This window comes from Cetorhinus maximus, chromosome 4 (assembly GCF_964194155.1).
Source record: "Cetorhinus maximus chromosome 4, sCetMax3.hap1.1, whole genome shotgun sequence".
Taxonomy (NCBI): Eukaryota; Metazoa; Chordata; class Chondrichthyes; order Lamniformes; family Cetorhinidae; genus Cetorhinus; species Cetorhinus maximus.
Genome location: NC_135882.1, coordinates 176,965,042 through 176,991,917, shown reverse-complemented (window position 1 = coordinate 176,991,917; position 26,876 = coordinate 176,965,042). Strand labels below are relative to the sequence as shown.

The following is a 26,876-nucleotide window of genomic DNA, read 5'->3' as shown; positions in this document are numbered from 1 at the left end:
GATGAGCAACAAATCCTGACCTTGCCAGTGACATACAGATCCCATGAAAGAATTAGAAAATTGTGTGCCTGTCCTTTTAAGGACTTGGAGAGCGCGCCCCTTTAAAAACTCGGGGTGACTGTCACTTTAAGAATTCAGGGTATCTTTTATCCTTAGGATCCTGACCCTTTAAGGTGTCCGGAGGGCGGGGCTTGTTCCTGATCACGTGCTTGTGGTTTCCGGTTGGTGACGTGTTTCCGCTCCGTTGCCCGGGTGATGCTGCGATCCGCGAGCTCCCGGGGCCTGAGATCCGGGTGGAGAGTCTGGATCCGGGGCTGGAGGACAGAGCGAGTCCCGGGAGCGCAGCCGCTCCCGCCCCGGCCCCGGCCCCGGCTCCGGCTCCGGCCGCCACCCCCCGGGACCCTCAGCGCGGCCGGTCTGGGTAAGGAGAGTGGGGAGGGGGAGAGAGCCTGACCTCCGACCCCAACACCCCACCACGGGAAGATCCGTCCCCTTCTCTCCCCCCCCTCCCACCCCCTCCCTTACGGGACGACCCCTCCCCCCCCACCACACGGTACAACCCCTCTCTCCCCCCCCCCCACCACACGGGACGACCCCTCCCCCCCCCCCCCCAAAACACGGTACAACCCCTCCCCCCACCCCCCCCCCCCACGGGACGACCCCTCCCCCCCCCCCCCCACCACACGGTACAACCCCTCCCCGCCCCCGCCCCCACCACACGGGACGACCCCCCACCATCCTAAAACACGGGACGACCCCTTCCCCCCCCCCCACCACCACACGGGACGACCCCTCCCCCCCCCCCCCCCACCACACGGGACGACCCCTCCCCCCCCCCCCCCACCACACGGGACGACCCCTCCCCCCCCCCCCCCACCACACGGGACGACCCCTCACCCCCCCGCCACACGGGACGACCCCTCTTCCCCTCACCCCCCGCCACACGGGACGACCCCTCCCCCCCCCCCCCCCGCCACGCGGGACGACCCCTCTTCCCCTCACCCCCCGCCACACGGGACGACCCCTCTTCCCCTCTCCCTCTCCCTCCCCCTCAGGACAACCCCTCCCCCCCACCACCACACGAGAAGACCCCTCCCCTCCCCCCTGACACACGGGATGACCCCACCCCACCAAGGACAACTCAACCCCCATCTCTCCCTGCCCCTGTCTCCCCCCCCCCCCCTCCCCTATTCTCCCAGGTCATCTCCCTATCTCTCCTGCCCCACCCTCTCCTCCCTCAATTCCCCTTCACCCTGAGCAATTCCTTTTTCCCACTCACCAACCCCCTCCCCGCCCTGGATTGCTTACCAAAGGCCCCTGCCCCCCCCAGCTACCCATCCCCCTCTCTGCCTGCCCTATTTATTCTCTCTAACAGGCTGTTTCCTGATTTCTCTCTCCAGCCTTTCTCGCTGCCACCCGGCTGTTCCCCCAGGATGAGAAGGAGCAGCGGAGCCCTGAGGATGACATCATCCTGCTGATCAAACAGGCCAAGGTTTGGCATTCCCGCTCTGCCAACTCAAACCAGCTTCCTCAGCTGGGATATCACCGCCGGTGTACAAGTCAAAAGATAATTACTCCTCAGGGGGGTACCCAGCCCCTCCATTCCCCCAGCCCAGCCCAAGTTGCTCCTTCCATCCCCAGGCACCAGCCCTGCCTATCCTGCCAGCACAGAGCCCTGTATTCTCACTATCCTGGGGGTGGGCCCACAGCCCAATCTGGAATGCTTTCCCTCCCCGAACAGGCTGAGATGGGCATGCATCATTGACAGAGGTATTGAGGGCAATCGAGCAAAGCTACATGGTGCTGAGTTCAGCCATGGCTCACTGGGCAGGACTCTTACCTCATCCTCTCACCCTGGAGCCGCAGCGTCATGGGTGCAAGACCTACTCCACAGACTTGAGCACAAAATCTAGCCTGGTGTTGCTGTACTTCATGATGATTGTGTCGCCTCTGTTCAGACATTGGTTGGGTCGAAATGAGGAAGAAGGGAGCTTTTTTTTAACATTCATTCTTGGGATGTGGGCTTCGCTGGCTAGACCAGCATTTATGGCCCATCCCTATTTGCCCTTGAGTGGAACATAGGACTTGTGGAGCAGGAGTAGGCCATTCAGCCCTTCGAGTCTGCTCTGCCATTCGATAAGATCATGGCTGATCTGATTATGGTCTTAACTCCACTTTCCTGTCTGCCCCCACCCCCCTTAGCCCTTGACTCCCTTGTCTGTCAAAAATCTGATCAACTCTGCCTTGAGTAAATTCAAGGACCCAGTCTCAACTGCTTTCTGGGGAAGAGAATTCCATAGACTAACAACTTAGAAAAAAAATTCTCCTCATCTGAGCCTTAGACAGAGAACCCCTCATTCTTCAACTGTATCATCTGGTTCTAGTCTCCCCCACAAGTGGAAACATTCTCCTGGTATCTACCTATCAAGTCCCCTCAGGATCTTATGTTTCAATAAGATCATCTCATTCTTCTAAACTCCAATGGATACAAGCCCAATCTGTTCAACCTTTCCTCATAGGATAAACCCTTTATCCCAGGGACTGATGAAGAGTCACACGGACTTGAAACGTTAACTCTGTCGTCTTCTCCACAGATGCTGTCAGACCTGCTGAGTTTTTCCTGCAATTTTTGTTCTTGTTTCAGATTTCCAGCATCCACAGTATTTTGCTTTTGCCTTCCTAATCACTTGCTGTGTCCGCATACTAACTTCTTGTGATTCATGCACCAGGACACCCAGATCCCTCTGTACCACTGAGTTCTGCAGTCTCTCCATTTAAAAAAATATATTGCTTTTCTATTCTTCCTGCCAAAGTGAACAAGTTCACATTTTCCCACATTATCTGCCAAATTTTTGCCCACCCATTTAACCATAAGACCATAAGACATAGGAGCAGAAATTAGGCCATTTGGCCCATCAAGTCTGCCCCGCCATTCAATCATGGCTGATAAGTTTCTCAACCCCATTCTCCCGCCTTCTCGTAACCTTTGATCCCCTTACCAATCAAGAACCTATCTATCTCCGTCTTAAATACACTCAATGACCTGGCCTCCACAGCCTTCTGTGGCAATGAATTCCATAGATTCACCACTCTCTAACTTGTCTATATCCCTTTGCAGACTCTCTACCTCCTCTTGACAACTTACTTTCCTACCTACCTTGGTACCATCAGCAAATTTAGTGACCATACATTCGGTCCCTTCATCCAAGTTATTGATAAAGATTATAAATAGTTGAGGCCCCATCACTTATCCCTATGGCATTCCACTAGTTACAGCTTCCCAATCCAAAAAAGACCCATTTACGCTACTCTCTGCTTGCTGTTAGCTAATCAATTCTCTGCCCATGCTAATACATGAATGCCCTGTTTATCTCCCCTGACTCTGCAGCTCAGTGCCATGAGAGGGAAGCTGGAGGATGCTGACCACTTCTTACACCAGGCCTTAAAGCTTGCCCAGCAGTCGCACAACAACCAGGCCGTCATCTACACCTATGTTCAGGTAAGGGGCGAGGTCCCAATATCCAAGTAGGCTCTGTCTGCTCGCTCAAAATGGGAAGCTGGATCTTTGTGTCTCGCATTCATCTCTGCGAGTACAGGCGAGCTGTCACCGAGTGAGGGTTTGATTCCTTCAGTTTTCGAAGCTGCTCTACTCCAACATATAGAGGCTGGTGTGTGGCCGAAATCCTGTACAAATCAATCAATCAATCTCCTTCCCTCCTGTTTTATGGATGGACACAAGGGTGATGCACCAGCACGGGCATTAATCTCAACTCTGGGCTCAAGACAAAGCCTTGAGCACATAACCTAGCCTGACAATCGCATCACAGTACCTAGGGAGCGCCGCATCGCCGGAGGGTCAGCCTTTCAGATGTGATATTAAACCAAGGCTCTGTCTGCCCTCTCAGGTGCACATAGATGAAAAAAAACCTATAAAATCTGAAACAACAATGGAGTGATTGAAAGGCAGTCATATTAATAATGTCGAATTTTCTTTGAAATCCAATGTTTATTTGCAAACTCACAGAAATATCCAGTAGGTATGTACAGGCGAAGCAGTGGAATTCCCTACCCCTGCGGAAGCTCAGTCATTGAGTATGTTCAAGACAGAGATCGATAGATTTCTACATACTAAAGACATCAACCAGTATGGCCACTATTTGAAGAGGAGTTAATATCAGCTCACCTCTCCACATCCCCCTCCCAATATCCTCAGAAGCTGCTCTGGCCCCTCACCACCCCTTCACTGTAAAATTTCAGGATGTTTACAGTGTTTGACTCTGTGTGTCGTTGAGACCTGGAATTTGATCACTGGAGATAATGTTCTGTGTTATGTGTGCACCATGTTTCTCTGATCCTCTCTTTCTCTCCCCACCCCCCCACTCCCTGATGTTTCCTGTAGATGGCCAACCTGGCGTTTCTCCGAGGAGACCTGCATAATGTAAGTGAGCAGAATGATGAGGCCAGTCGTCCTCTCTTCTACCTCAGTCCCCCCACCCCCTCCTCTCCTTGCCTGCTCTGTCCCCAATCCCCTCCTCTCCTTGCCTGCTCTGTCCCCCCACGCCCTCCTCTCCTTGCCCCCTCAGACTCCCCATGCCCTCCTCTCCTTGCCCCCTCAGACCCCCCACGCCCTCCTCTCCTTGCCCCCTCAGACCCCCCACGCCCTCCTCTCCTTGCCCCCTCAGACCCCCCACGCCCTCCTCTCCTTGCCCCCTCAGTCCCCCCACGCCCTCCTCTCCTTGCCCCCTCAGTCCCCCCACGCCTTCCTCTCCTTGCCCCCTCAGTCCCCCCACCCCCCTCTCCTTGCCCCCTCAGTCCCCCCACGCCCTCCTCTCCTTGCCCCCTCAGTCCCCCCGCCCTCCTCTCCTTGCCCCCTCAGACCCCCCACGCCCTCCTCTCCTTGCCCCCTCAGTCCCCCCACGCCCTCCTCTCCTTGCCCCCTCAGTCCCCCCACGCCCTCCTCTCCTTGCCCCCTCAGTCCCCCCACGCTCTCCTCTCCTGCCCCCTCAGTCCCCCCACCCCCCTCTCCTTGCCCCCTCAGTCCCCCCCACGCCCTCCTCTCCTTGCCCCCTCAGTCCCCTCACGCCCTCCTCTCTTTGCCCCCTCAGTCCCCCCACGCCCTCCTCTCCTTGCCCCCTCAGTCCCCCCACGCCGTCCTCTCCTTGCCCCCTCAGTCCCCCCACGCCTTCCTCTCCTTGCCCCCTCAGTCCCCCCACGCCCTCCTCTCCTAGCCCCCTCTGTTCCCCTCCAAACGCCCTCCTCTCCTTGCCCCCTCTGTTCCCCCTCGCACCCTCCTCTTCTTGTCCTCCTCCACGCCCACCCAATTTTGTGTCTCTCTTGTATAATTGAACACTCAATTCTCACCTTCTCCGTCTGTCTCTCCCTCCATCTCAGGCTGAGAAACTCTTCAAAGCAGCCATGAGCCAGCTATTGGGATCTGGGACCCGGCAGGTAAATGTCTTAGAATCTGAGCAGTGCCAGAGATCACATATTTGTTCAGGGGATGTGAGCATCGCTAACAAGGCCAGCATTTATTGCTAATCCGTAATTTCCCCTTGAGAAGGTGGTGGTGAGCCACATTCTTAAACCGTTGCAGTCCATGTGGTGTAGGTACACCCACAGTGCTGTTAGGGAGGGAATTCCAGGATTTTAACCCAGCGACAGTGAAGGAACGGCGATATATTTCCAAGTCAGGATGGTAAGTGACTTGGAGGGGAACTTCCAGGTGGTGGTATTCCCATGTATCTGCTGCCCTTGCCCTTCTAGATGGTAGTGGTCGTGGGTTTCGAACGTCAGAGGAGCCTTGGTGAGTTGCTGCAGTGCATCTTGTAGATGATACGCACTGCTGCACCGTCGGTGGTGGAGGGGGTGGGTGTTGAAGGTGGTGGATGGGGTGCTGATCAATCGAGCTGTTTTGTCCTGGATGGTGTCGAGCTTTTTGAGCGTTGTGTACGTTGCCTGATCGGTCAGTCTGCTGCTCTCCATGTTGTGCAGAGCACCAATGCTTTTGACAAGGCATTGTGATGGGTGGCAAAAGAATGTAATGTGATGTATAACTTCTGTCTTGCTCCCACAGGATGACAATGCAGTGATTGAGATGTCCCTCAAGTTGTGCAGCATCTACGCAAGCACTGAACAGTGAGTATGTTCGAAGTAGAAGTGAACCAGTCACCCATCGCCTTTGGAATCCTCCTCTTTCCCCCCACCCCCAAAAAAATCTTTGGCAGTAGGGTCTAGGGTTCGTGGGCATTGGCTTCACTTAGGGTCCACAGGCCTCTGCCCAGGGTACAGGATCCACAGTTGAGGTGAGAGTGGAAAGTGAGTGCCCTTGACATCAAGCCACTGTTTGATCGAGTATGGTATCAATGTTCCCTAGCAAAACTGGAGTCATTGGGAATCGGGGCCGGGTAGGGGGGAACTCTTTGCTGGTTGGAGTCATGCCTAGCACAAAGGAAGATATTTGTAGTTGTTGGAGGTCAATCATCTCAGTGCCGAGACATCTCTGCAGGAGTTCCTCAGGGTAGTGTCCTCGGCCCAACCATCTTTGGCTGCTTTATCAATGACCTTCCATCATAAGGTCAGAAGTGGGGCTGTTTGCTGATGATTACACAGTGTTAGCACCATTTGTGACTCCTCAGATACTGAAGCAGTCCAAATGCAGCAAGACCTGGACAGCATTCAGGCTTAGGCTAATAACTGGCAAGTAACATTTGTGCCTCACAAGTGCCAGGCAAAGACCATCTCCAACAAGAGAGAATCTAACCATCTCCCTTTGACATTCAATGGCATTACCATCACTGAATACCCCACTATCAACATCCTTGGGGTTACCATTGACGAGAAGCTGAACTGGACTAGCCATATAAATACTGTGGCTACAAGAGCACGTCAGAGGCTGGGAATTTTGCAGTGAGTAACTCACCTCCTGACTCCCTTAAGCCTGTCCACCATCTACAAGTCACAAGTCAGGAGTGTGATGGAATACTCCCCACTTGCCTGGATGAGTGCAGCTCCCACAACAATCAAGCTTGACACCGTCCAGGACAAAACAGCCCGCTTGATTGGCAACTCATCCATAGGAACACAGGTAGGCCTCTTGGCCTTGTGAATGCACTGTAGTGCCCCCAGCTGCTGCTCAAGCTCCAAAACGTGGAACTCGAGTTGCTCCAGTTGGGGGCACCTCCTGCACACATGGTCACCCAGGCCGCCAGGAGCGTGTAGGATTTCCCACATAGCGCAGGATGTGCAAATCACAGGCCTGAGCTCCCCAGACACATCTTAACTAAATAGAATACAGACCCTTGCTTTTATTTTACCCTTACTCCGACTTGAGTATAAACTAGATGCTAGATCCCCTAGATAGACCAGAACCTCTAGGTGCTGCTGACTGCCTGTCCCAGGGTCCTCCCCTCGTATTCTCCTCTAGGTGCTGCTGACTGCCTGTCCCAGGGTCCTCCCCTCGTATTCTCCTCTAGGTGCTGCTGACTGCCTGTCCCAGGGTCCTCCCCTCGTATTCTCCTCTAGGTGCTGCTGACTGCCTGTCCCAGGGTGGTCCCCTCGCACTCTCCTCTGGGTGCTGCTGACTGCCTGTCCCAGGGTCTTCCTCTCGCACTCTCCTCTAGGTGCTGCTGACTGCCTGTCACAGGATCCTCCCCTCGCACTCTCCTCTAGGTGCTGCTGACTGCCTGTCCCAGGTCCCTCCTCTCGCATTCTCCTCTAGGTGCTGCTGACTGCCTGTCTCAGGGTGGTCCCCTCGCACTCTCCTCTAGGTGCTGCTGACTGCCTGTCACAGGGTCCTCCTCTCGCACTCTCCTCTAGGTGCTGCTGACTGCCTGTCACAGGGTCCTCCTCTCGCACTCTCCTCTAGGTGCTGCTGACTGCCTGTCACAGGATCCTCCCCTCGCACTCTCCTCTGGGTGCTGCTGACTGCCTGTCCCAGGGTCTTCCTCTCGCACTCTCCTCTAGGTGCTGCTGACTGCCTGTCACAGGATCCTCCCCTCGCACTCTCCTCTGGGTGCTGCTGACTGCCTGTCCCAGGGTCTTCCTCTCGCACTCTCCTCTAGGTGCTGCTGACTGCCTGTCACAGGATCCTCCCCTCGCACTCTCCTCTAGGTGCTGCTGACTGCCTGTCCCAGGTCCCTCCGCTCGCACTCTCCTCTAGGTGCTGCTGACTGCCTGTCCCAGGTCCCTCCTCTCGCACTCTCCTCTAGGTGCTGCTGACTGCCTGTCTCAGGGTGGTCCCCTCGCACTCTCCTCTAGGTGCTGCTGACTGCCTGTCACAGGGTCCTCCTCTCGCACTCTCCTCTAGGTGCTGCTGACTGTCTGTCCCAGGGTCCTCCTCTAACTCTCTCCTCTAGGTGCTGCTGACTGCCTGTCTCAGGGTGGTCCTTTTGCACTCTTGTCTCCTTGTTGCAATTGTATAGAGCCTATGTGAGACTGCACCTGGAGTATTGTGTACTGTTTTGCTCTCCTTATCTAAGGAAGGATGTACTTGCCACAGAGGGAGCGCAATGGAGGTTCACCAGACTAATCCCTGGGATGGCAGCATCGTTTTATGAGGAGAGATTGGGGAAACTGGGCCTGTATTCTCTAGAGTTTTGAAGAATCATAGAGGAAATCGCATTGAAATTTAGAAAATTCTTACAGGGTTAATGTGCGCAGGAGATTTCCCCTGGCTGGTGAGTCTACAACCAGGGGACGCAGTCTCAGAATAAGGGGTAGGCCATTTAAGACTGAGATGAGGAGGAATTTCTTCACTGAGGGTGGAGAATCTTTGGAATTCTCTACTCCGGAGGGCTGTGGAAGCTCAATTGTTGAGCATGTTCGAGACTAGATTTCTGGAGACGAATGAAATCAAGGGATATGGGGATAGTGAGGAAAATGGCGCGGAGGTAAATGATCAGCCGTGATCTTTTTGAATGGTGAAGCAGGCTCGATGGGCTGTATGGCCGACTCCTGCTCCTAAGTTCCGATGTAACAGCTTTTTGTAACACCGAGAGTTGCAGATTTCCACTCCCCTCTATGTGAAGACGTGCTTCCTGACATCACCCCGACTGGCCTCGCTCCCTGGCTCTTAATTTTAAGGCTCTGCCTCCTAAGTGAGTGGTGTTGATGTCCTTTTCTGTTTTTACAGGCACGGTTTAGCAGTCGAGGGATACAAATGGTGCATTGAGACACTGGAGGAGAAAGTTCAGAGTCAGAAAGCTGTTCCTGAGGAATCCCTGTCGGGTAATATTGTCTAGTGATGGGATCAATTCCATTGCTGCATACAGCAATGGATAAACCCCAGTGTCTTCCAGGTCACGGAGTGATCCATTCCCTTCATCACCTGCAGTTTCACCACAGGGACTGCAGCGGTTCAAGAAGGCAGCTCACCACCACCTTCTCAAGGGGCAGTTAGGGATGGGCAATAAATGCTGGCCCAGCCAGCGAAGCCCACATCCCAAGAGTGAATAAAAGACAAAGACTGCCCTCTGCTGCTTAACCATAGTAAAGCACAGTCAGCAGCACCCAGAGGAGAGTGCGAGAGGAGGACCCTGGGACAGGCAGTCAGCAGCACCAGGAGGAGAGTGCGAGAGGAGGACCCTGGGACAGGCAGTCAGCAGCACCCAGAGGAGAGTGCGAGAGGAGGACCCTGTGACAGGCAGTCAGCAGCACCTAGAGGAGAGTGCGAGGGGAGGACCCTGGGACAGGCAGTCAGCAGCACCCAGAGGAGAGTGCGAGGGGAGGACCCTGGGACAGGCAGTCAGCAGCACCTAGAGGTTCTGGTCTATCTAGGGGATCTAGCATCTAGTTTATCCTCTAGTAGGAGTACGGGTAAAATAAAAGCAAGGGTCTGTATTTTATTTAGTTAAGATGTGTCTGGGGAGCTCAGTCCCGTGATTTGCACATCCTGCGCTATGTGGGAAATCCTACACACTCCTGGCGGCCTGGGTGACCATGTGTGCAGGAGGTGCCCCCGACTGGAGCAACTCGAGCTCCGGGTTTTGGAGCTTGAGCAGCAGCTGGGGGCACTACAGTGCATTCACAAGGCCAAGAAGTGCTTGGACAGTGAGGAAATGTAAGTTATGAGGAGGATGCAAGAAGGCTTCAAGGGGATTTAGACAAGTTAAATGGGCAAGAACATGGCAGATGGAATATAATGTCAGTAAGTGTGAAGTTATCCACAAAACAGAAAGCAAGTGAGGATCTCTCCTGGTTGCTAGAGACAAATACTGAAGCCTGGCAGACATCATCCCCACTTAGTCATGTTTTGAAGTTGCGAAAGGTGCTATAGAAATGCAAGTCTTTCTTGCAGTGAAATGTGTGTTTTTGTTGTTTCCCTGGTTTATTTCCCAGCCGATGAGAAGGAAAATACCCGTCTCTTACTGGGGATGAGCCTGGACTCGTGTGCTCGCTACATGATGAGCCGGAAGCAGCTGGAGTTGGCAGAAAGTATGTACAAGAAGGCGCTGGCAATCTCTCAGCAGGTGCAGGGGGAGACTCACCCACAGGTAACCCAACGATGGAGAGGCTGCAGCAGCAATTGGATAACAGTCCACCCGCTCCCGGCTCCTCCCCCTCGCCGCCCGGCCCCCGGCCCCTCCCCGCTCGCCGCCCGGCCCCTCCCCCTCGCCAGAACTTTAGATCTTGAGCTCCCTCCTCCATCCCCACCCCCTTTTCCGTTTCTTCCCCCTTCCTTTTGTTTTTTCCAATAATTTATATAGATTTTTCTTTTCCCACCTATTTCCATTATTTTTAAATCTATACCTTTAATGCCCTGTCAGTCTTTCCACCCCACCCCCACTAGAGCTGTACCTTGAGTGTCCTGCCATCCATTCTTATTTAGCACATTCTCTAGATAATATCACCACCTTTAACACGTCTTTGTTCCTTTGTCTGTGACATCTTTTGATTATCTGCTCCTATCACTGCTTGCTTGTCCCTACAACCACACCCCCCACCCACCAACTTCTCTCCCCCCACCCCTCACCTTAAACCAGTTTATATTTCACCCCTCTCCTAATTTTACTCAGTTCTGTTGAAGGGTCGTGAGGACTCGAAACGTCAACTCTTTTCTTCTCCGCCGATGCTGCCAGACCTGCTGAGTTTTTCCAGGTAATTCTGTTTTTGTTTTGGATTTCCAGCATCCGCAGTTTTTTGTTTTTATTTTTGATTTTATCTCAGAGATTTAAGGTGATTGGCAAAAGAAATAGAGACAACATGAGGTCAGGCTTTTTTCTCTGATAGCGAGTTGTTGTGATCTCGAAGGCGCTGCCTGAAAGGGTGGTGGAAGCAGATTCAATAGGAAGGTTCAAAAGGGAATTGGAGAAATACTTGAAGGGGAAACAAAATTGCCAGGATATGGGGCAGAAAGAGCGGTGGGACTGGGAATAATGGATTGTTCTTCAGAAGAGCCGGCATGGACTCAATGGGCCGAATGGCCTTCTGTAATGTAATATTCTATGATTCCTGACCCTCTTGAGTGCAGGAGTTTGATATGATGTTGATTTATCATTTCCCCCAAGCGCCAGGCCACTAACCTGCCCACGGACACCTCACTGCAGCTCCTGAAGTGTTTCCTGTCCTGACTGCTCTCCTCTCTCTCTCTCTCTACCCCATCCCCCTCTCTCAGACAGTGGTGCTGATGAATGATCTAGCCACCGTACTGGACATGAAAGGCCATCATGAACGAGCTTATGATTATGTCAGAAGGGCCTCGAATCTGGCGAGAGAGACCAGCCACCCAGACGAATGTGTGATTCTCATTAACTTGGCCAGAGTTCTCATGCACAGAGGTAATGGCACTGTTAAACATTGAGAGCAGGGTGGGGTGGTCACACCCCTTCAGAGTGGGGTCAGGGTGATTGGGGGGTGGTGGGGGGTGATGGTCATACCCCATCAGCAGTGGGGTCAGGGCGGTGGTGGGGGGGTTACCCCCCATTGGAGTGGGGTTGGTGGATCACACCTCGACAGGGTTGGGATGGGGGGGTGTGGTCAAATCCTGTCAGGGTGGGGACAGGATGATTGGGGAGACATCAGGGTGGGACAGAGGGGATAACATCCCGTCAGGGTGAGGACAGGGCGGGATGGAGGTTGTCAGAATGGGATGCGGGGGTCACACCGTGTCAGGGTGGGCCTGGGGCAGGAAGGAGTGTCATGTCCCATCAGTGCAGGGGATGGGGGGAGCGGTCAGGTGCAAATTTGTATATACTTGGATTGTTTAATTGCTTATTGCCCCTCCCTGGCTACCCTGTGAACTTCAGGAGTTAATCACACGATATAGGATGCCACCAAGACAACTCAGCTCCTGACCTCATTACAGCCTTAGTCCAAACATGGACAAAAGAGCTGAACTCCTGAGGTGAGGTGAGAGTGACTGCTCTTGACATCAAGGCAGCATTTGACGGAGTGCGACATCAAGGAGCCCGAGCAAAACGAGTCAATGGGAATTGGGGGAAACTCTCCACTGGTTGGAGTCATACTGAGCACAAAGGAAGATGGTTGTGGTTGTTGGAGGTCAGTCATCTCAGCTCCAGGACATCACTGCAGGAGTTCCTCAGGGTATTGTCCTCGGCCCAACCATCTTCAGCTGCTTCATCAATGACCTTCCTTCCATCATAAGGTCAGAAGTGGGGATGTTCGCTGATGATTGCACAATGTTCAGCACCATTCGCGACTCCACAAAGCAATCTCTGCCCCTGTTCAGCAAAACCTGGACAGCATTGAGGCTTGGACTGATAAGTGGTAAGTAACATTCATGCCACACAAGTGCCAGGCAATGACCATCTCCAACAAGAGAGAATCTAACCATCGCTCCTTGACATTCAATGGAATTACCATTGCTGAACCCCCCCACTGTCAACATCCTGAGGGTTACCATTGACCAGAAAATGAACTGGACCAGCCATATAAATACTGTGGCTACAAGAGCAGGTCAGAGGCTAGGATTCGAGCGGTGAGTAACCTACCTCCTGACTCCCCAAAGCCCGTCCACCATCTACAAGGCACGAGTCAGGAGTGTGATAGAATACTCTCCACTTGCCTGGATGAGTGCAGTTCCCACAACACTCAAGAAGCTCGACACCATCCAGGACAAAGCAGTCCACTTGTTTGGCACCCCATCCACCATCTTAAACATTCACTCCCTCCACCACCGTTGCACAGTGGCAGCAGTGTGTACCATCTACAAGATGCACTGCAGAAACTCAAGGCTCCTTTGACAGCACCTTCCAAACCCACGACCACTACCATCTAGAAGGACAAGGGCAGCAGATAGATGGGAACACCGCCACCTGCAAGTTCCCCTCCAAGTCTCACACCATCCTGGCTTGGAAATATATCACCGTTCCTTCACTGTCGCTGGGTCAAAATCCTGGAACTCCCTTCCTAACAGCTCTATGGGTGTACCTACACCACATGGACTGCAGCGGTTCAAGAAGGTGGCTCACCACCACCTTAAGGGGCAGATAAGGGTGGGCAATAAATGTTAACCTAGCCAGTGATGCTCACTCTCCGTTTGAGAGAATGAAAAAAGTTAGCTCAGTCTAAATAAAGATGGCAGGTTCTCTTCCCAAAGGGACTTTAGTGGCTGCTTTTTCTGGCAGCTTTTTACTGGGGCCACAAATTCTCAGACTGAATTCATTCAGCTTCTCAACTTGGCCTGGTCAGATTCGAATTCTCAAGCTCCTCAAATGTTAGTCTAGGACCAGAAACACGAGGGCACAGTGTATCCCTGTTCTGAATAAATCCGTGTGTCCGTCTTTCCCAGTGCTGCCATTCTGATTCTCCTGCATTTATATAGCACCTTGTAAAACATACCAAGGTGCTGCACAAGAATATTAACAAAATTTGACACTGACCCACACAGAGATAATAGTTAAAGTGACCAAAAGAAGTGGTTTTAAGAAAGTTTTAAAAGAGCAGCGAGGGGGTTTAGCAAGGGATTGAAGAACATAACCTAGGAAATAGGAGAGGGAGAAGGCTATTCGGTCCCTTGGAGCCTGCTCCACCCACCATTCAGTACAATCATGGCTGATCTGCCTCAACTCCACCTTTCCCACCCAGTCCACATATCCCTTGATTCATTATTATGACACAGCCAGTGGTAAAGGCTGAGATGTTCAAACCCCAGAGGGAAACTGTCATAACCCATTTTTGCAATTTGTATGTTTCGAGATGCAGGCTTTGAATTCAGTAGTAATAAGATAGTAAGCACATACAAATGTCTACAAAATTACTACAACTACAAAGTCCCCTAATTAATCTGACTGTCAGAGAGCCAGGGTGATGCTCTGGGGACCTGGGTTCAGATCCCACCACGGCAGATGGTGAAATTTGAATTCAGTAAAAATCAGGAATTAATAACCTGATAATGACCATGAAACCATTGTGGATTGTTGTAATCTGCTGTCCTTGGTTGACTCTTTTTTTTAAAAATGCCCTCTGAACAAGGGTAATTAGGGATGAACAATAAATGCTGGATGCCCATATCCCATGAATGAATTTTTTCAATGATTTCCAAATGAAATTGGGTGGGCCCTTGAAGGAAATAAACTTACAGGGATACAGAGAGCAAATGGAGGAGTGAGACTGACTGGATTAGTCCAGAGAGAGCCGGCATGGATGTGATGGGCTGCACACCCTCCTCCTGCGCTCTAAATGATTCTCTGATTCAGGCTTCATACCTTCATCCACCACTGACTTCCTCCTTTGCCAACAGGTAACTACAGCGAAGCGAAACAAGTTTACGAAGAGGCTTTGAAACAGGCCGAGGCAAAGGCCGACAAGCCAGTGATTGAACGTATCCGTGAGGGAATGGAGGAGTTGGAGGTGAAGACTCTGCAATTCCGAGTGCTTGAGGAAACAAACCATTAAATGGAAGAAGTTCACACTTATTGTTTCCACTGACAGCCGGAATCATTCTTGGAGTTTTTTTTTTGTGTGTGTGGTTTGAGCGTTAAGGTCTCAGCGGGTAACAATCTCACCTCTGAGTCAGAGGGTCATGGGTTCAAGCCCCACTCCAGGGATTTGAGCTCAATATCCAGGCCAATACTTAGTGCAAAACTCAAAAAGAGTGCTGCACGGTCGGAGGGTCAGGACTGAGGGAGCGCTGCACTGTCGGAGGGTCGGGACTGAGGGAGTGCTGCACTGCAGGAGGGTCAGTACTGAGGGAGTGCTGCACTGTCGGAGGGTCGGGACTGAGGGAGTGCTGCACTGTCAGAGGGTCAGTACTGAGGGAGTGCTGCACTGTCGGAGAGTCAGGACTGAGGGAGCGCCGCACTGTCGGAGGGTCAGGACTGGGAGCGCTGCACTGTCAGAGGGTCAGTACTGAGGGAGCGCTGCACTGTCAGAGGGTCAGTACTGAGGGAGCGCTGCACTATCGGAGAGTCAGAACTGAGGGAGCGCCTCACTGTCGGAGAGTCAGGACTGAGGGAGCGCCGCACTGTCGGAGAGTCAGGACTGAGGGAGCGCCGCACTGTCGGAGAGTCAGGACTGAGGGAGTGCCGCACTGTCGGAGGGTCAGGACTGAGGGAGCGCCGCACTGTCGGAGGGTCAGGACTGAGGGAGCGCCGCACTGTCGGAGGGTCAGTACTGAGGGGGTGCTGCACTGTCAAAGGTGCGATCTTTGGGGTGAAACTTTAAACCGAGACCTAGCTGTCTTGTCAATGCTGGCACTATTTCAAAGAGCAGGAGTTTTCAGGGTGTCCAACATTAGTTTTAAAGCACGAAGGAATGCTCTGGGGACGTGAAAGGTGTGATATCAGGACAGAAATATATAATAAAACAAAAAGCAAATTTGCTGCCTTGTGAAGTAGGAGTATCTTTTAATTTTAAAGAAATGCAGAATTCATACAAAGAGACTCTGTTTCAAACAGCCACATGTGAGAGAGATGGACAGACAGCGTCGCTACATCCTGGGACTGGAGCCTGGGCATTCCCTACATCCTGGGACTGGAGCCTGGACATTCCCTACATCCTGGGACTGGAGCCTGGACATTCCCTGCTTCTACACGGGATCCGGTACCCCAGTGGGGTGAGATTGGCTGTTGTTGGGAATGCATTTTGGCTGAGATATTAAGGGAGTACAGAACTAGAGTGTTGATGAAAGGAGAGAAATGCTGTTGAAGCTTTTCATCTTGCACTCATCAGGACAGATGCAAAAATGCCAAATTTCAAAGGAAGGGACAATTTTTACGACATGAGAAGAGTGCTGATTGGCTGGCAAGTTGATTTGGGTCGTGGCTTTGTCATGCTGAATGCACTGAGGAATTATTGTCTCCTGTACTTTTGTTCCTTTTGCCTACAGATGGCAGGTCTCTGAGTGTGAGTATATGTAGCTTCTAACTAATCAGCACCCTGGAAACCCCACCATCTGAAAAATCCTTCCCCATGTTTAAAAAAAAAACATTTATTAAAAGTTTCAGTGATTCCACTTTCTGGGAACTGATGAAGGAAATTCTAACAATTGGACAATTTAGGAACCTACTTATTGGGAAGCATCTATTCTCCTGTTAAAAGCAGCAAAACAGAGCAGCAGGTATCCATTGATAATGAACATTACTGATCACACTGTGGTACCTTGTACGGGTCTATTATTGCACCTGTGATGCATCCTTCGTTCAGTACATTCCTACTGTAATTCCTGCACAGTCTCAAGTTATTTGACACAGAACATTGCAAATACCAAACATAATCGTCATCATTTTAAGCACAGGAGAACTTGTCAGTTTATATGGATTTCAGCAAAGCCTTTGACAACGTCCCACAGGGGAGACTTATAAAGAAGGCAAATGCACATGAGGTACAGAGTAAAACAAAAACAGAATTACCTGGAAAAACTCAGCAGGTCTGGCAGCATCGGTGGAGAAGAAATCAGTCAACGTTTCGAGTCTTCATGACCCTTCGGCAGAACTGAAGCATAGTTAGGAGAAAGATGAAATATAAGCTGGTTTAAGGTGGGGGGGCGGGGGGGGGAGAGAGAGAAGTTGAGGGTGTGGTGATTGTGGAGATAAGCAAGCAGTGATAGGAGCAGATAATCAAAAGATGTTACAGACAAAAGGATCAAAGAGGTGTTGAAGGTGGTGATATTGTCTAAGAAAAGTGCTAATTAAGAATGGAAGACAGGGCACTCAAGGTACAGCTCTAGTGGGGATGGGGTGGAAAGATTAACAAATTAACAATCTCTTTGCCGTCACCTATCATTGGTCCTCTATCGAGCTCTACCTGCCCCGCCCCCCCCTACCAGCTTATATTTCACCTCATTTCTCTATTTCCTTAGTTCTGATGAAGGGTCATACGGACTCGAAACGTCAGCTGTATTCCTCTCTGCAGATGCTGTCAGACCTGCTGAGCTTTTCCAGGTATTTTTTGTTTTTGTACTAGATTTCCAGCATCCGCAGTATTTTGCTTTTATCTAAGGGAGTATTAGGATATGTGACCCAAAGCTTAATCAAGGAGCTGAGATTTTTATAGAATAGTTGGGCTCCCCTGCCAGTGGGTTTGAAGATGGGAGAGCGATTATAGAACTCTGTGGTGCAGAGGGATCTGGGTGTCCTGGTACATGAATCACAAAAAGTTAGTATGCTGGTAGAGCAAGCGATCAGGAAGGCAAATGGAATGGAATATAAAGGTAGGTAAGTTTTACTACAGCTGTACGGGGCCTTGGTGAGACTACATCTGGAGTATTGTGTGCAGTTTTGGTCTGCATTAGAAGCAGTTCAGAGAAGGTTCATTCGACTCATTCCTGGGATGAAGGACTTATCTTCTGAAGAAAGGTTGAACAGGTTTGGCCTAAACCCATTGGAATTTAGAAGAATGAGAAGTGATCTTATTGAAACATCTTTTACGAAAAGGAGGGGGATTAATTTAAACAGCCCTGATTTCTCCACTCACTACCCGCCCGTAAACAGAATGGCATTTTTGATTTCCCCCTTTATAAGTGTATTTATATTTATAAGTATTTTCCCCAACCCTTCAGTTTTGGAGTGATCCAGTCCTCTATTAATAACCCCACAGCAAACTCAAGATGAGGTAAAATAAGAGAGGCAGTTTATTTTACACTCACATATATCAGTAGGAATCACATCTGTGGGCCATATGTCTCAAAATAAGGGCAGATTGTACCAAACAGCATGACCCTTCCGCTATTTGTAACGGACAAGGTACAGACAGTACCCAACCAGCCTGGGCTTGCAAAGCTCAAATCACAGTGTCCAACATTAGATGTGATTCTGCAATTGGAAAACATTTGCTAACTAATCCTCTATGCTAAGAGTTATGCTGACAACCAATTTAAGATTGTCAGTTGGGCTCGCAGTGTGATGCATTTGCATGTACTGGAAGCCACATACATGAATACACAAGGCCCTGGTCTTTGCAGACAGAATGGACATGTACACATATTGTGCTGGCTTCAGCTAAACAAATTAAGTGACAGCCCTTCGCTGGTTCATTCCTCAGGATAATGCCTTGACCAATCAGAGTTAAGCTGCCTGGTTTAAATTTCAAACCATGTTTGGCGATTAACTCAGTCACCATCAACTGATGCATTCCCCAAGGCAACGACTCTACCAATCAGCAGTCTCTTGTCATACAGCATAAATTTTTTGTTTCCCCTGACATTGGCATTTTCTTGTGAATTGTCCTGATGAGTGCAAGACGAAAAACGTTTGACAAAAAAGTTTTTTTTTCAGAGATACTCAAGAATTTTTTTCCCTCAGAGCGTTGTTCGTCTGTGGAATTCTGTTTCCCAGAGAGAAGTGGAGGTTGGGTCATTGAATATATTCAAAGTTGAGTTAGATTTTTGATAGACAAGGAGGTCCAGGGTTTGGAGGACAGACAGGAGAGTGGAATTGAGACCACAGCCAGATCAGCCATAATCTTTTTGAATGCCGAAACAGGCTTAAAGGGCCAAATGGCCTTCCTGCTGCTCCTAAGTCCTATGTTCCTATTGAAGGCATATAAAATCCAACAGGTGGCCTGCCTGATGCCTACCCACCCACCCCGCCTCCACTGTCATTTTACCAGGGGCAGGGGGTGACCTTCTAGCCCTTCAGCCAATGGAGGCCCTTAAGGCAGCAATTAATGCCCACATAAAGGCCCCATCCTGCCAAGGATTGGGAGAGACCTTTGCCAAGCATCCAGCCCAGCAGGTTTCTCAGCAGGCTGGTGTCGGGCAAGGGGTGCCCTCTGTTAATGGGTCCCCTGGGCCATTGGAGGGCCTCCCCCGAGGTGTTACATCCCCCAACCATTCCCCCCCTAACCCCCACCCCAGCTTCCCCTCCCAACATGGCTTCTCAAACCCCAGCTTCCCTCTACCACCCCCTGATGGGACGCGGGGAGACTCCCAAACACTTACAATTTAAGTCCCGATCCAGCACAACTCACCTCCTCAAGCCTTCCATGATGCTGCGGGTACTGGATTACCGCTGGCCTCCGATTGTCTGGCAGCTCTCAGAGGCATGACTTGCAGCCCCTGAGGGGCAGAAATCCCACCTCCAGTCAATGAACAAAGCAATCAGCTGCTAAATGGTAGTGGGCCAGCTGTCTTCTGCTGGATGGGATCCCTCCAATGTTTTAGCCGGGGGTGACGGAGACCACAGCACCCTGTAAAATCCAGCACAAAGAACTTTACAACACCATTGTGACCATTCGGCCCATTGTGTCTGTGCCATCTATGAAAGAGCTATCGAGCCTCATCCCAACTTCCAATCCTTTGCCAGTAGACCTGTGAGGACATGCCTAGCAACAACAAGGACAACTTGTACTTTCATAATGCCTTAAATGTAAAACATTGCAAGGGGCTTCACAGGAGTGATATAAAGCAAAATAGACACTGCAACCAACCAGTGGGAAGGATGTAGAGGAACAAATTTGCAAGGAAATTACAGATAGGTGCAAGAACTATACAGCCGCTATAGGCTGGGATAGTAGTTGTGTAAAGGGCAGAGAGGGACAAGAGTTCCTACAGTGTGTTCAAGAAAATTTTATTCAGCAGTATGTTTCCAGTCCATGGAGGAAGGAGTCACTGCTAGACCTGGTTCTTGGGAATGAGTTAGATCAAGTGTCAGTATGAGAACATTTAGGGGACAGTGATCATTGTATCATAAGACTTAGGCTGGCTACAGGTAAAGACAAGGGACTGTCCAGGGTAAGAATAATTAACTGGGGGAAAGCCAACCTCAATTGGATAAGAACAGATCTTGGTTGAAGAAACTGGAGTCAAAGGTTGGCAGGAAAAAATGGTAACTGAACAATGGGCTACCTTCAAAGGAGAGATAGATCAGGCACAGTCAAGATATATTCCCTCGAAAGGGAAAGCGTAGGGCAAACAAATCCTGAGCTCCCTGAATGACAAACGAGCTAGAAATTAAGATAAAGAAGAGAAAGTGTGCTTATGACAATGCCAGGTAGACAATACAATTGAGAACCAAACTGAATATAGAAGGTTCAGAGGGGAAGTGAAAAAAAAGAGAAGCAAAGAAGGAGAATGAAAAAGACTGGCAGCCAATATAAAGGGAACCCAAAGTCTTCCATAGGCATATAAATACTTAAAATGGTGATAAAAGTGTTGGAAGGGGTCATCAACAGTGCTATCAGGCAACACCTACTCAGAAACAACCTGCTCACTGACACTCAGTTTGGGTTCTGCCCGGGCCACTCAGGTCCTGACCTCATTTCAGCATTAGTCCAAATACGCACAGAAGACCTGAATTCAAGAGGTGAGGTGAGACTGACTGCCCTTGATGTTAATGCGGCAGTTGACAGAGTGTGGAATCAAGGAGCCCGAGCAAAACTGGAGTCAATGGGAATCAGGGGGAAAATTCTCCACTGGTTGGGGTCATACCGAGCACAAAGGAAGATGGTTGTGGTTGTTGGAGATACATCATCACAGTCACAGAACATCAGTACAGGAATCCCTTAGTGTTCTAGGCCCAACCATCTGCAGCTGCTTCATCAATGACCTTCCCTCCACCATACGGTCAGAAGTGGGGATGTTCACTGATGATTGCACAATGTTCAGCAACATTCACAACTCCTCAGATACTGAAGCAGTCCATGTCCAAATGCAGCAAGAGCTGGACAACATTCAGGCTTGGGCTGATAAGTGGCAAGTGTCAGGTGCATAATATCAACAAGAGAAAATCCAACCATCGCCTCTTGACATTCAATGGCATTACCATCACTGATTGCTGCACTATCAACATCCTGGGGGTTACTATTGAGCAGAAACTGAACTGGACTAGCTATATAAATACTGTGGCTACAAGAGCAGGTCAGAGGCTGGGAATTCTGCACCAAGTAACTCATCTCCTGACTTCCCAAAGCCTGTCCTCCGCCTACAAGGCACAAGTCAGGAGTGTGATGGAATACTCTCTACTTGCCTGGATGAGTGCAGCTCCCATAACACTCAAGAGATTTGACACCGTCCAGGACAAAGCAGCTGCTTGATTGGCACCCCATCCATCACCTTAAACATTCACACCCTCTGCCACCGATGAACAGTAGCAGCAGTGTGTACCATCTACAAGATGCACTGCAGCAACTCACCAAGACCCCTTCAACAGCACCTTCCAAACCCACGACCATTACAACCTAGAAGGACAAGGGCAGCAGGTACATGGGAACACCACCACCTGGAAGTTCCCCTCCAAGTCACTCACCATCCTGACTTGGAAATATATCGCCGTTCCTTCGCTGTCGCTGGGTCAAAATCCTGGAACTCCCTCCCTAACAGCACTGCGGGTGTACCTACACCACATGGACTGCAACGGTTCAAGAAGGCGGCTCACCACCACCTTCTCAAGGGGAACTAGGGATGAGCAATAAAAATGCTGGTCTAGCCAGAGGTGCCCACATCCTGTGAAAGAATAAAACAAGAAGTCGGGCCAATTAGGGACCAAAAAGGGGATTTACACTTAGAGGCAGAGGGCACAGCTGAGGTCACAAGTGAATACTTTGCATCTGTCTTTACCAGGCCATGGTGAAAGAGGAGGTGATTCGGACAATAGGACAGCTTAACATTGATAAGGAGGAGGAATTGAATAGACTGTCTGTACTGAAAGTTGGAAAGCACCAGAACAAAATGAGATGCACCTAATGATACTGAGCGAAGTGAGAGTGGAAATTGCAGAGGCACTGGGCATGATCTTTCAGTCTTCCTTAGGGTCATGGGTGGTGCCAGAGAACTGGAGAATTGCAAACATTACACCCTTGTTCAAAAAAGGCTGAGGCTGTTTTCTTTGGAACAGAGGAGCTGAGGGGAGATTTAATTAACTGAGGTGTACAAAATAATGAGGGGTCGAGATGGATTGGAAGGACCTATTACCATTAGAAGAGAGGACAATAACTAGGGAGAAGAGATTTAAAACAATTGGTGGAAGGATTAACAGGGAGGTGTGGAGAAAGTTTTTCACCCAGAGGGTGGCAGGGGCCTGAAATTGTGGGAGAGGGAGGAATCCTCATCAAATTTTAAAAATACCAAACACTTGAGGTTTCATAACCTACAACGCTACAGCCAACAGCTGGAAAGTGGGATTAGGCTGGATGGATACTTGTTGGCCAGCACAATACGATGGGCCGAATGGCCTCCTCTGTGCCGTAAATATCAATGTTACATAAAGCTCTAGTTAGACCATATTGGAATAACTATGTTCAGCTCTGGGCATCACCCCTTCCTAAGGATATACTGGCCCTGGAGAGGATGCAGCACATGTTCACCAGAATGATGACAAGGCTTAAAAGGGTTTAATTTATGAGGATATGGTGCATAAATGAAGGGGAGATGGTGACGCAGTGGTAACGTCACTGGACTAGTAATCCAGAGGTCCAGGCTAATGCTCTGGGAACACAGGTTCAAATCCCACAATGATATTTAAATTCAATTAATAAATCTGGAATTGAAAGCTAGTCCTGGTGATGGTGACCAAGAAGCTGTCATTAATTGTTGTAAAAACCTATCTGGTTCACTAATGCCCTTTAGGGAAGGAAATCTGCCGTCCTTACCTGGTCTGGCCTACATGTGATTCCAGACCCACAGCAATGTGGTTGACTCTTAAATAGCCTCTGAACAAGGGCAATTAGGGATGGGCAATAAATGCTGGCCTAGCCAGTGATGCTCACATCCCATGAAAGAATAACTAAATGTATTATCTTGAGTGTTGTAAGTGTGATTGAACTGAAGTGCTTCAGATGATCAAATGCATTGACAGGGTCGATAGAGAGAAAGTATTACCTCAGGTGGGGACAGTTTAGAACAAGGGGGAATAATCTGAAAATGAGTGCCAGGCCAGTTGGAGGTAATGTCAGGAAGTACTTCTTCACACAAAGGGGGATGGAAATCTGGAACTCTCTCCCCAAAAGGCTGTTGAGGCTGGGGTAGGGTCAACAAGCCCAGAGAACCATGGATGACCAGAGATATTCAGGTTACGATGAGAAGGAAAAGAGAGGCTTTTAGCAGGTACAAGGGAAGCAAATCAGCGGAGGCATTAGTGGAGTATAGACAGTGCAGGGTGGAGCTTAAGAAAGCAATTAGAGGGCAAAGAGGGGATATGAGAAAGCTCTGGCTGGTAAAAGGAGGGAAAATCCCAAAATATTCTAAAAGTTTATCAATGGGAAGAGTAGGGCCCATAAGGGACCAAGGGAGCAATCTATGGGTGGAGCCAGAGGACATCGCTAGAGTGTTGAATGAATACTTCACATCTGTCTTCACCCAAGAGAATGAGGATGAAGGTATCGAACTTGGGGAGAGAGACTGCGAGGTTCTAAAGCAAATTGATATAGGGAGTGACAAGGTATTGGAGGTGTTAGCAGGCTTAAAAGTGGACAAATCTCCAGCTCCGGGTGATTTGTGTCCCAGACTGCTGAGGGAGGCAAGGGAGGAGATCACAGGGTCTCTGACCCAAATTTTTAATCCCTCTCTGGCCACGGGGGAGGTGTCAGAGGACTGGAGAACAGCTAATGTGGTTCCACTATTTAAGAAGGGTTGTAGAGATAAGCCAGGGAACTACAGGCCAGTGAGTCTCACGACAGTGGTCGGGAAACTATTGGAGAAATTTCTGAAGGAGAGTATCTATCTCCACTTGGAGAGGCAAGGTTTGATCAGGGATAAAAACAAAAAACTGCGGATGCTGGAAATCCAAAACAAAAACAGAATTACCTGGAAAAACTCAGCAGGTCTGGCAGCATCGGCGGAGAAGAAAAGAGTTGACGTTTCGAGTCCTCATGACCCTTCAACAGAACTGAGTAATATTAGGAGAGGGGTGAAACATAAGCTGGTTTAAGGTGGTGGGGGGGTGGTGGGGGGGGTTGGTTGTAGGGACAAGCAAGCAGTGATAGGAGCAGATAATCAAAAGATGTCACAGACAAAGGAGCAAAGAGGTGTTGAAGGTGGTGATATTATCTAAACGAATGTGCTAATTAAGAATGGATAGCAGGACACTCAAGGTACAGCTCTAGTGGGGGTGGGGTGGAAAGACTAACAGGGCATTGCAAGTATAGATTTAAAAATAATGGAAATAGTGGGGAAAGAAAAATCTATATAAATTATTGGAAAAAACAAAAGGAAGGGGGAAGAAACGGGAAGGGGGATGAGGATGGAGGAGGGAGTTCAAGATCTAAAATTGTTGAATTCAATATTCAGTCCGGAAGGCTGTAAAGTGCCTAGTCGGAAGATGAGGTGCTGTTCCTCCAGTTTGCGTTGAGCTTCACTGGAACAATGCAGCAAGCCAAGGACAGACATGTGGGCAAGAGAGCAGGGTGGAGTGTTAAAATGGCAAGCGACAGGGAGGTTTGGGTCTTTCTTGCGGACAGACCGCAGGTGTTCTGCAAAGCGGTCGCCCAGTTTGCGTTTGGTCTCTCCAATGTAGAGGAGACCGCATTGGGAGCAACGAATGCAGTAGACTAAGTTAGGGGAAATGCAAGTGAAATGCTGCTTCACTTGAAAGGAGTGTTTGGGCCCTTGGACGGTGAGGAGAGAGGAAGTGAAGGGGCAGGTGTTGCATCTTCTGTGTGGGCATGGGTAGGTGCCATAGGTGGGGGTTGAGGAGTAGGGGGTGATGGAGGAGTGGACCAGGGTGTCCCAGTGGGAACGATCCCTGTGGAATGCCGCCGTGGGGGGTGAAGGGAAGATGTGTTTGGTGGTGGCATCATGCTGGAGTTGGCGGAAATGGCGGAGGATGATCCTTTGAATGCGGAGGCTGGTGGGGTGATAAGTGAGGGCAAGGGGGACCCTATTATGTTTCTGGGAGGGAGGAGAAGGCGTGAGGGCGGATGTGCGGGAGATGGGCCGGACACGGTTGAGGGCCCTGTCAACGACTATGGGTGGAAAACCTCGGTTAAGGAAGAAGGAGGACATGTCAGAGGAACTGTTTTGGAAAGTGGCATCATCAGAACAGATACGACGGAGGTGAAGGAACTGAGAGAATGGGATGGAGTCCTTACAGGAAGCGGGGTGTGCGGAGCTGTAGTCGAGGTAGCTGTGGGAGTCGGTAGGCTTGTAATGGATATTGGTGGACAGTCTATCATCAGAAATTGAGACAGAGAGGTCAAGGAAGGGAAGGGAAGTGTCAGAGATGGACCATGTGAAAATGATGGAGGGGTGGAAATTGGAAGCAAAATTAATAAATTTTTCCAGGTTCAGACGAGAGCATGAAGCAGCACCGAAGTAATCATCGATGTACCGGAGAAAGAGCTGTGGGAGGGGGCTGGAGTAGGACTGGAACAAGGAATGTTCCACATACCCCATAAAGAGACAGGCATAGCTGGGGCTCATGTGGGTTCCCGTAGCCACACCTTTTATTTGGAGGAAGTGAGAGGAGTTTAAGGAGAAATTGTTCAGTGTGAAAACAAGTTCAGCCAGACGGAGGAGAGTAGTGGTGGATGGGGATTGTTCGGGCCTCTGTTCGAGGAAGAAGCTAAGGGCCCTTAGACCATCCTGGTGGGGGATGGAGGTGTAGAGGGATTGGACGTCCATGGTGAAGAGGAGGCGGTTGGGGCCTGGGAACTAGAAATTGTTGATATGATGTAGGGTGTCAGAGGAATCACAGATGTAGGTGGGAAGGGACTGGACAAGGGGAGAGAGAATGGAGTCAAGATAGCGAGAAATGAGTTCCGTGGGGCAGGAACAGGCTGACACGATCGGTCTGCCAGGACAGTCCTGTTTGTGTATTTTGGGTAGGAGGTAGAAGCGGGCCGTCCGAGGTTGGGCGACTATCAGGTTGGAAGCTGTGGAAGGAAGATCTCCAGAGGAGATGAGGTCAGTGACAGTCTTGGAAACAATGGCTTGATGTTCAGTGGTGGGGTCATGGTCCAGGGAGAGGTGGGAGGAAGTGTCTGCGAGTTGACGTTCAGCCTCTGCGAGGTAGAGATCAGTGCGCCAGACAACAACAGCACCACCCTTGTCAGCGGGTTTGATGACAATGTTGGGGTTGGACCTGAGAGAACGGAGTGCAGTAAGTTCAGAGAGAGACAGATTAGAATGGGTGAGAGGAGCAGAGAAATTGAGACGACTAATGTCACGCCGACAGTTCTCAATGAAAAGATCAAGAGAAGGTAAGAATCCAGAGGGAGGGGTCCAGGTGGAGGGAGAATATTGGAAGTGGGTAAAAGGATCCGTTGAATGGGGAGAGGACTCCTGCCCAAAGAAGTGAGCACGGAGACAAATGTAGTTAAAATACAGATCAACCATGATCTCATTGAATGATGAGAATAAGGTTAAGGGGCTGAATGGCCTCCTACCATATCCCAGAGTTTCGAAAGGTTGCCAAGCTATAATAACATACCTATCACTGATTCAGAGCAACTGGACTAAGAAGCTTTTCTGAATTTTGCTGAAAAGAGAGACTTGTTGCTGAAGCTTTTCATTTTGTACTCATCAGGACAAATGCAAGAATGCCAAA

General features: G+C 50.2%; 1 protein-coding gene across 1 annotated transcript; it reads left to right on the top strand.

Annotated features, from left to right (window-relative positions):
• Positions 1-224: 224 nt before the first annotated feature.
• ttc19 (tetratricopeptide repeat domain 19) lies at positions 225-14,891 on the top strand. The gene is made up of 10 exons (XM_078541191.1): positions 225-421; positions 1,401-1,492; positions 3,389-3,499; positions 4,400-4,438; positions 5,392-5,448; positions 6,074-6,135; positions 9,131-9,225; positions 10,336-10,490; positions 11,612-11,774; positions 14,699-14,891. The coding sequence occupies exons 1-10, from the start codon at positions 256-258 to the stop codon at positions 14,851-14,853; spliced, it is 1,095 nt and encodes a 364-aa protein (XP_078397317.1). The 5' UTR covers positions 225-255; the 3' UTR covers positions 14,854-14,891.
• The last annotated feature ends 11,985 nt before the right edge of the window (positions 14,892-26,876 follow it).

Excerpts from the sequence above, each read along its gene's own strand:
- ttc19 (XM_078541191.1), top strand. The coding sequence starts at position 256 with ATGCTGCGATCCGCGAGCTCCCGGGGCCTGAGATCCGGGTGGAGAGTC. Across the intron at positions 3,500-4,399 it reads TCATCTACACCTATGTTCAG|ATGGCCAACCTGGCGTTTCT; the intron begins GTAAGGGGCGAG and ends TGTTTCCTGTAG. Across the intron at positions 5,449-6,073 it reads TGGGATCTGGGACCCGGCAG|GATGACAATGCAGTGATTGA; the intron begins GTAAATGTCTTA and ends TTGCTCCCACAG.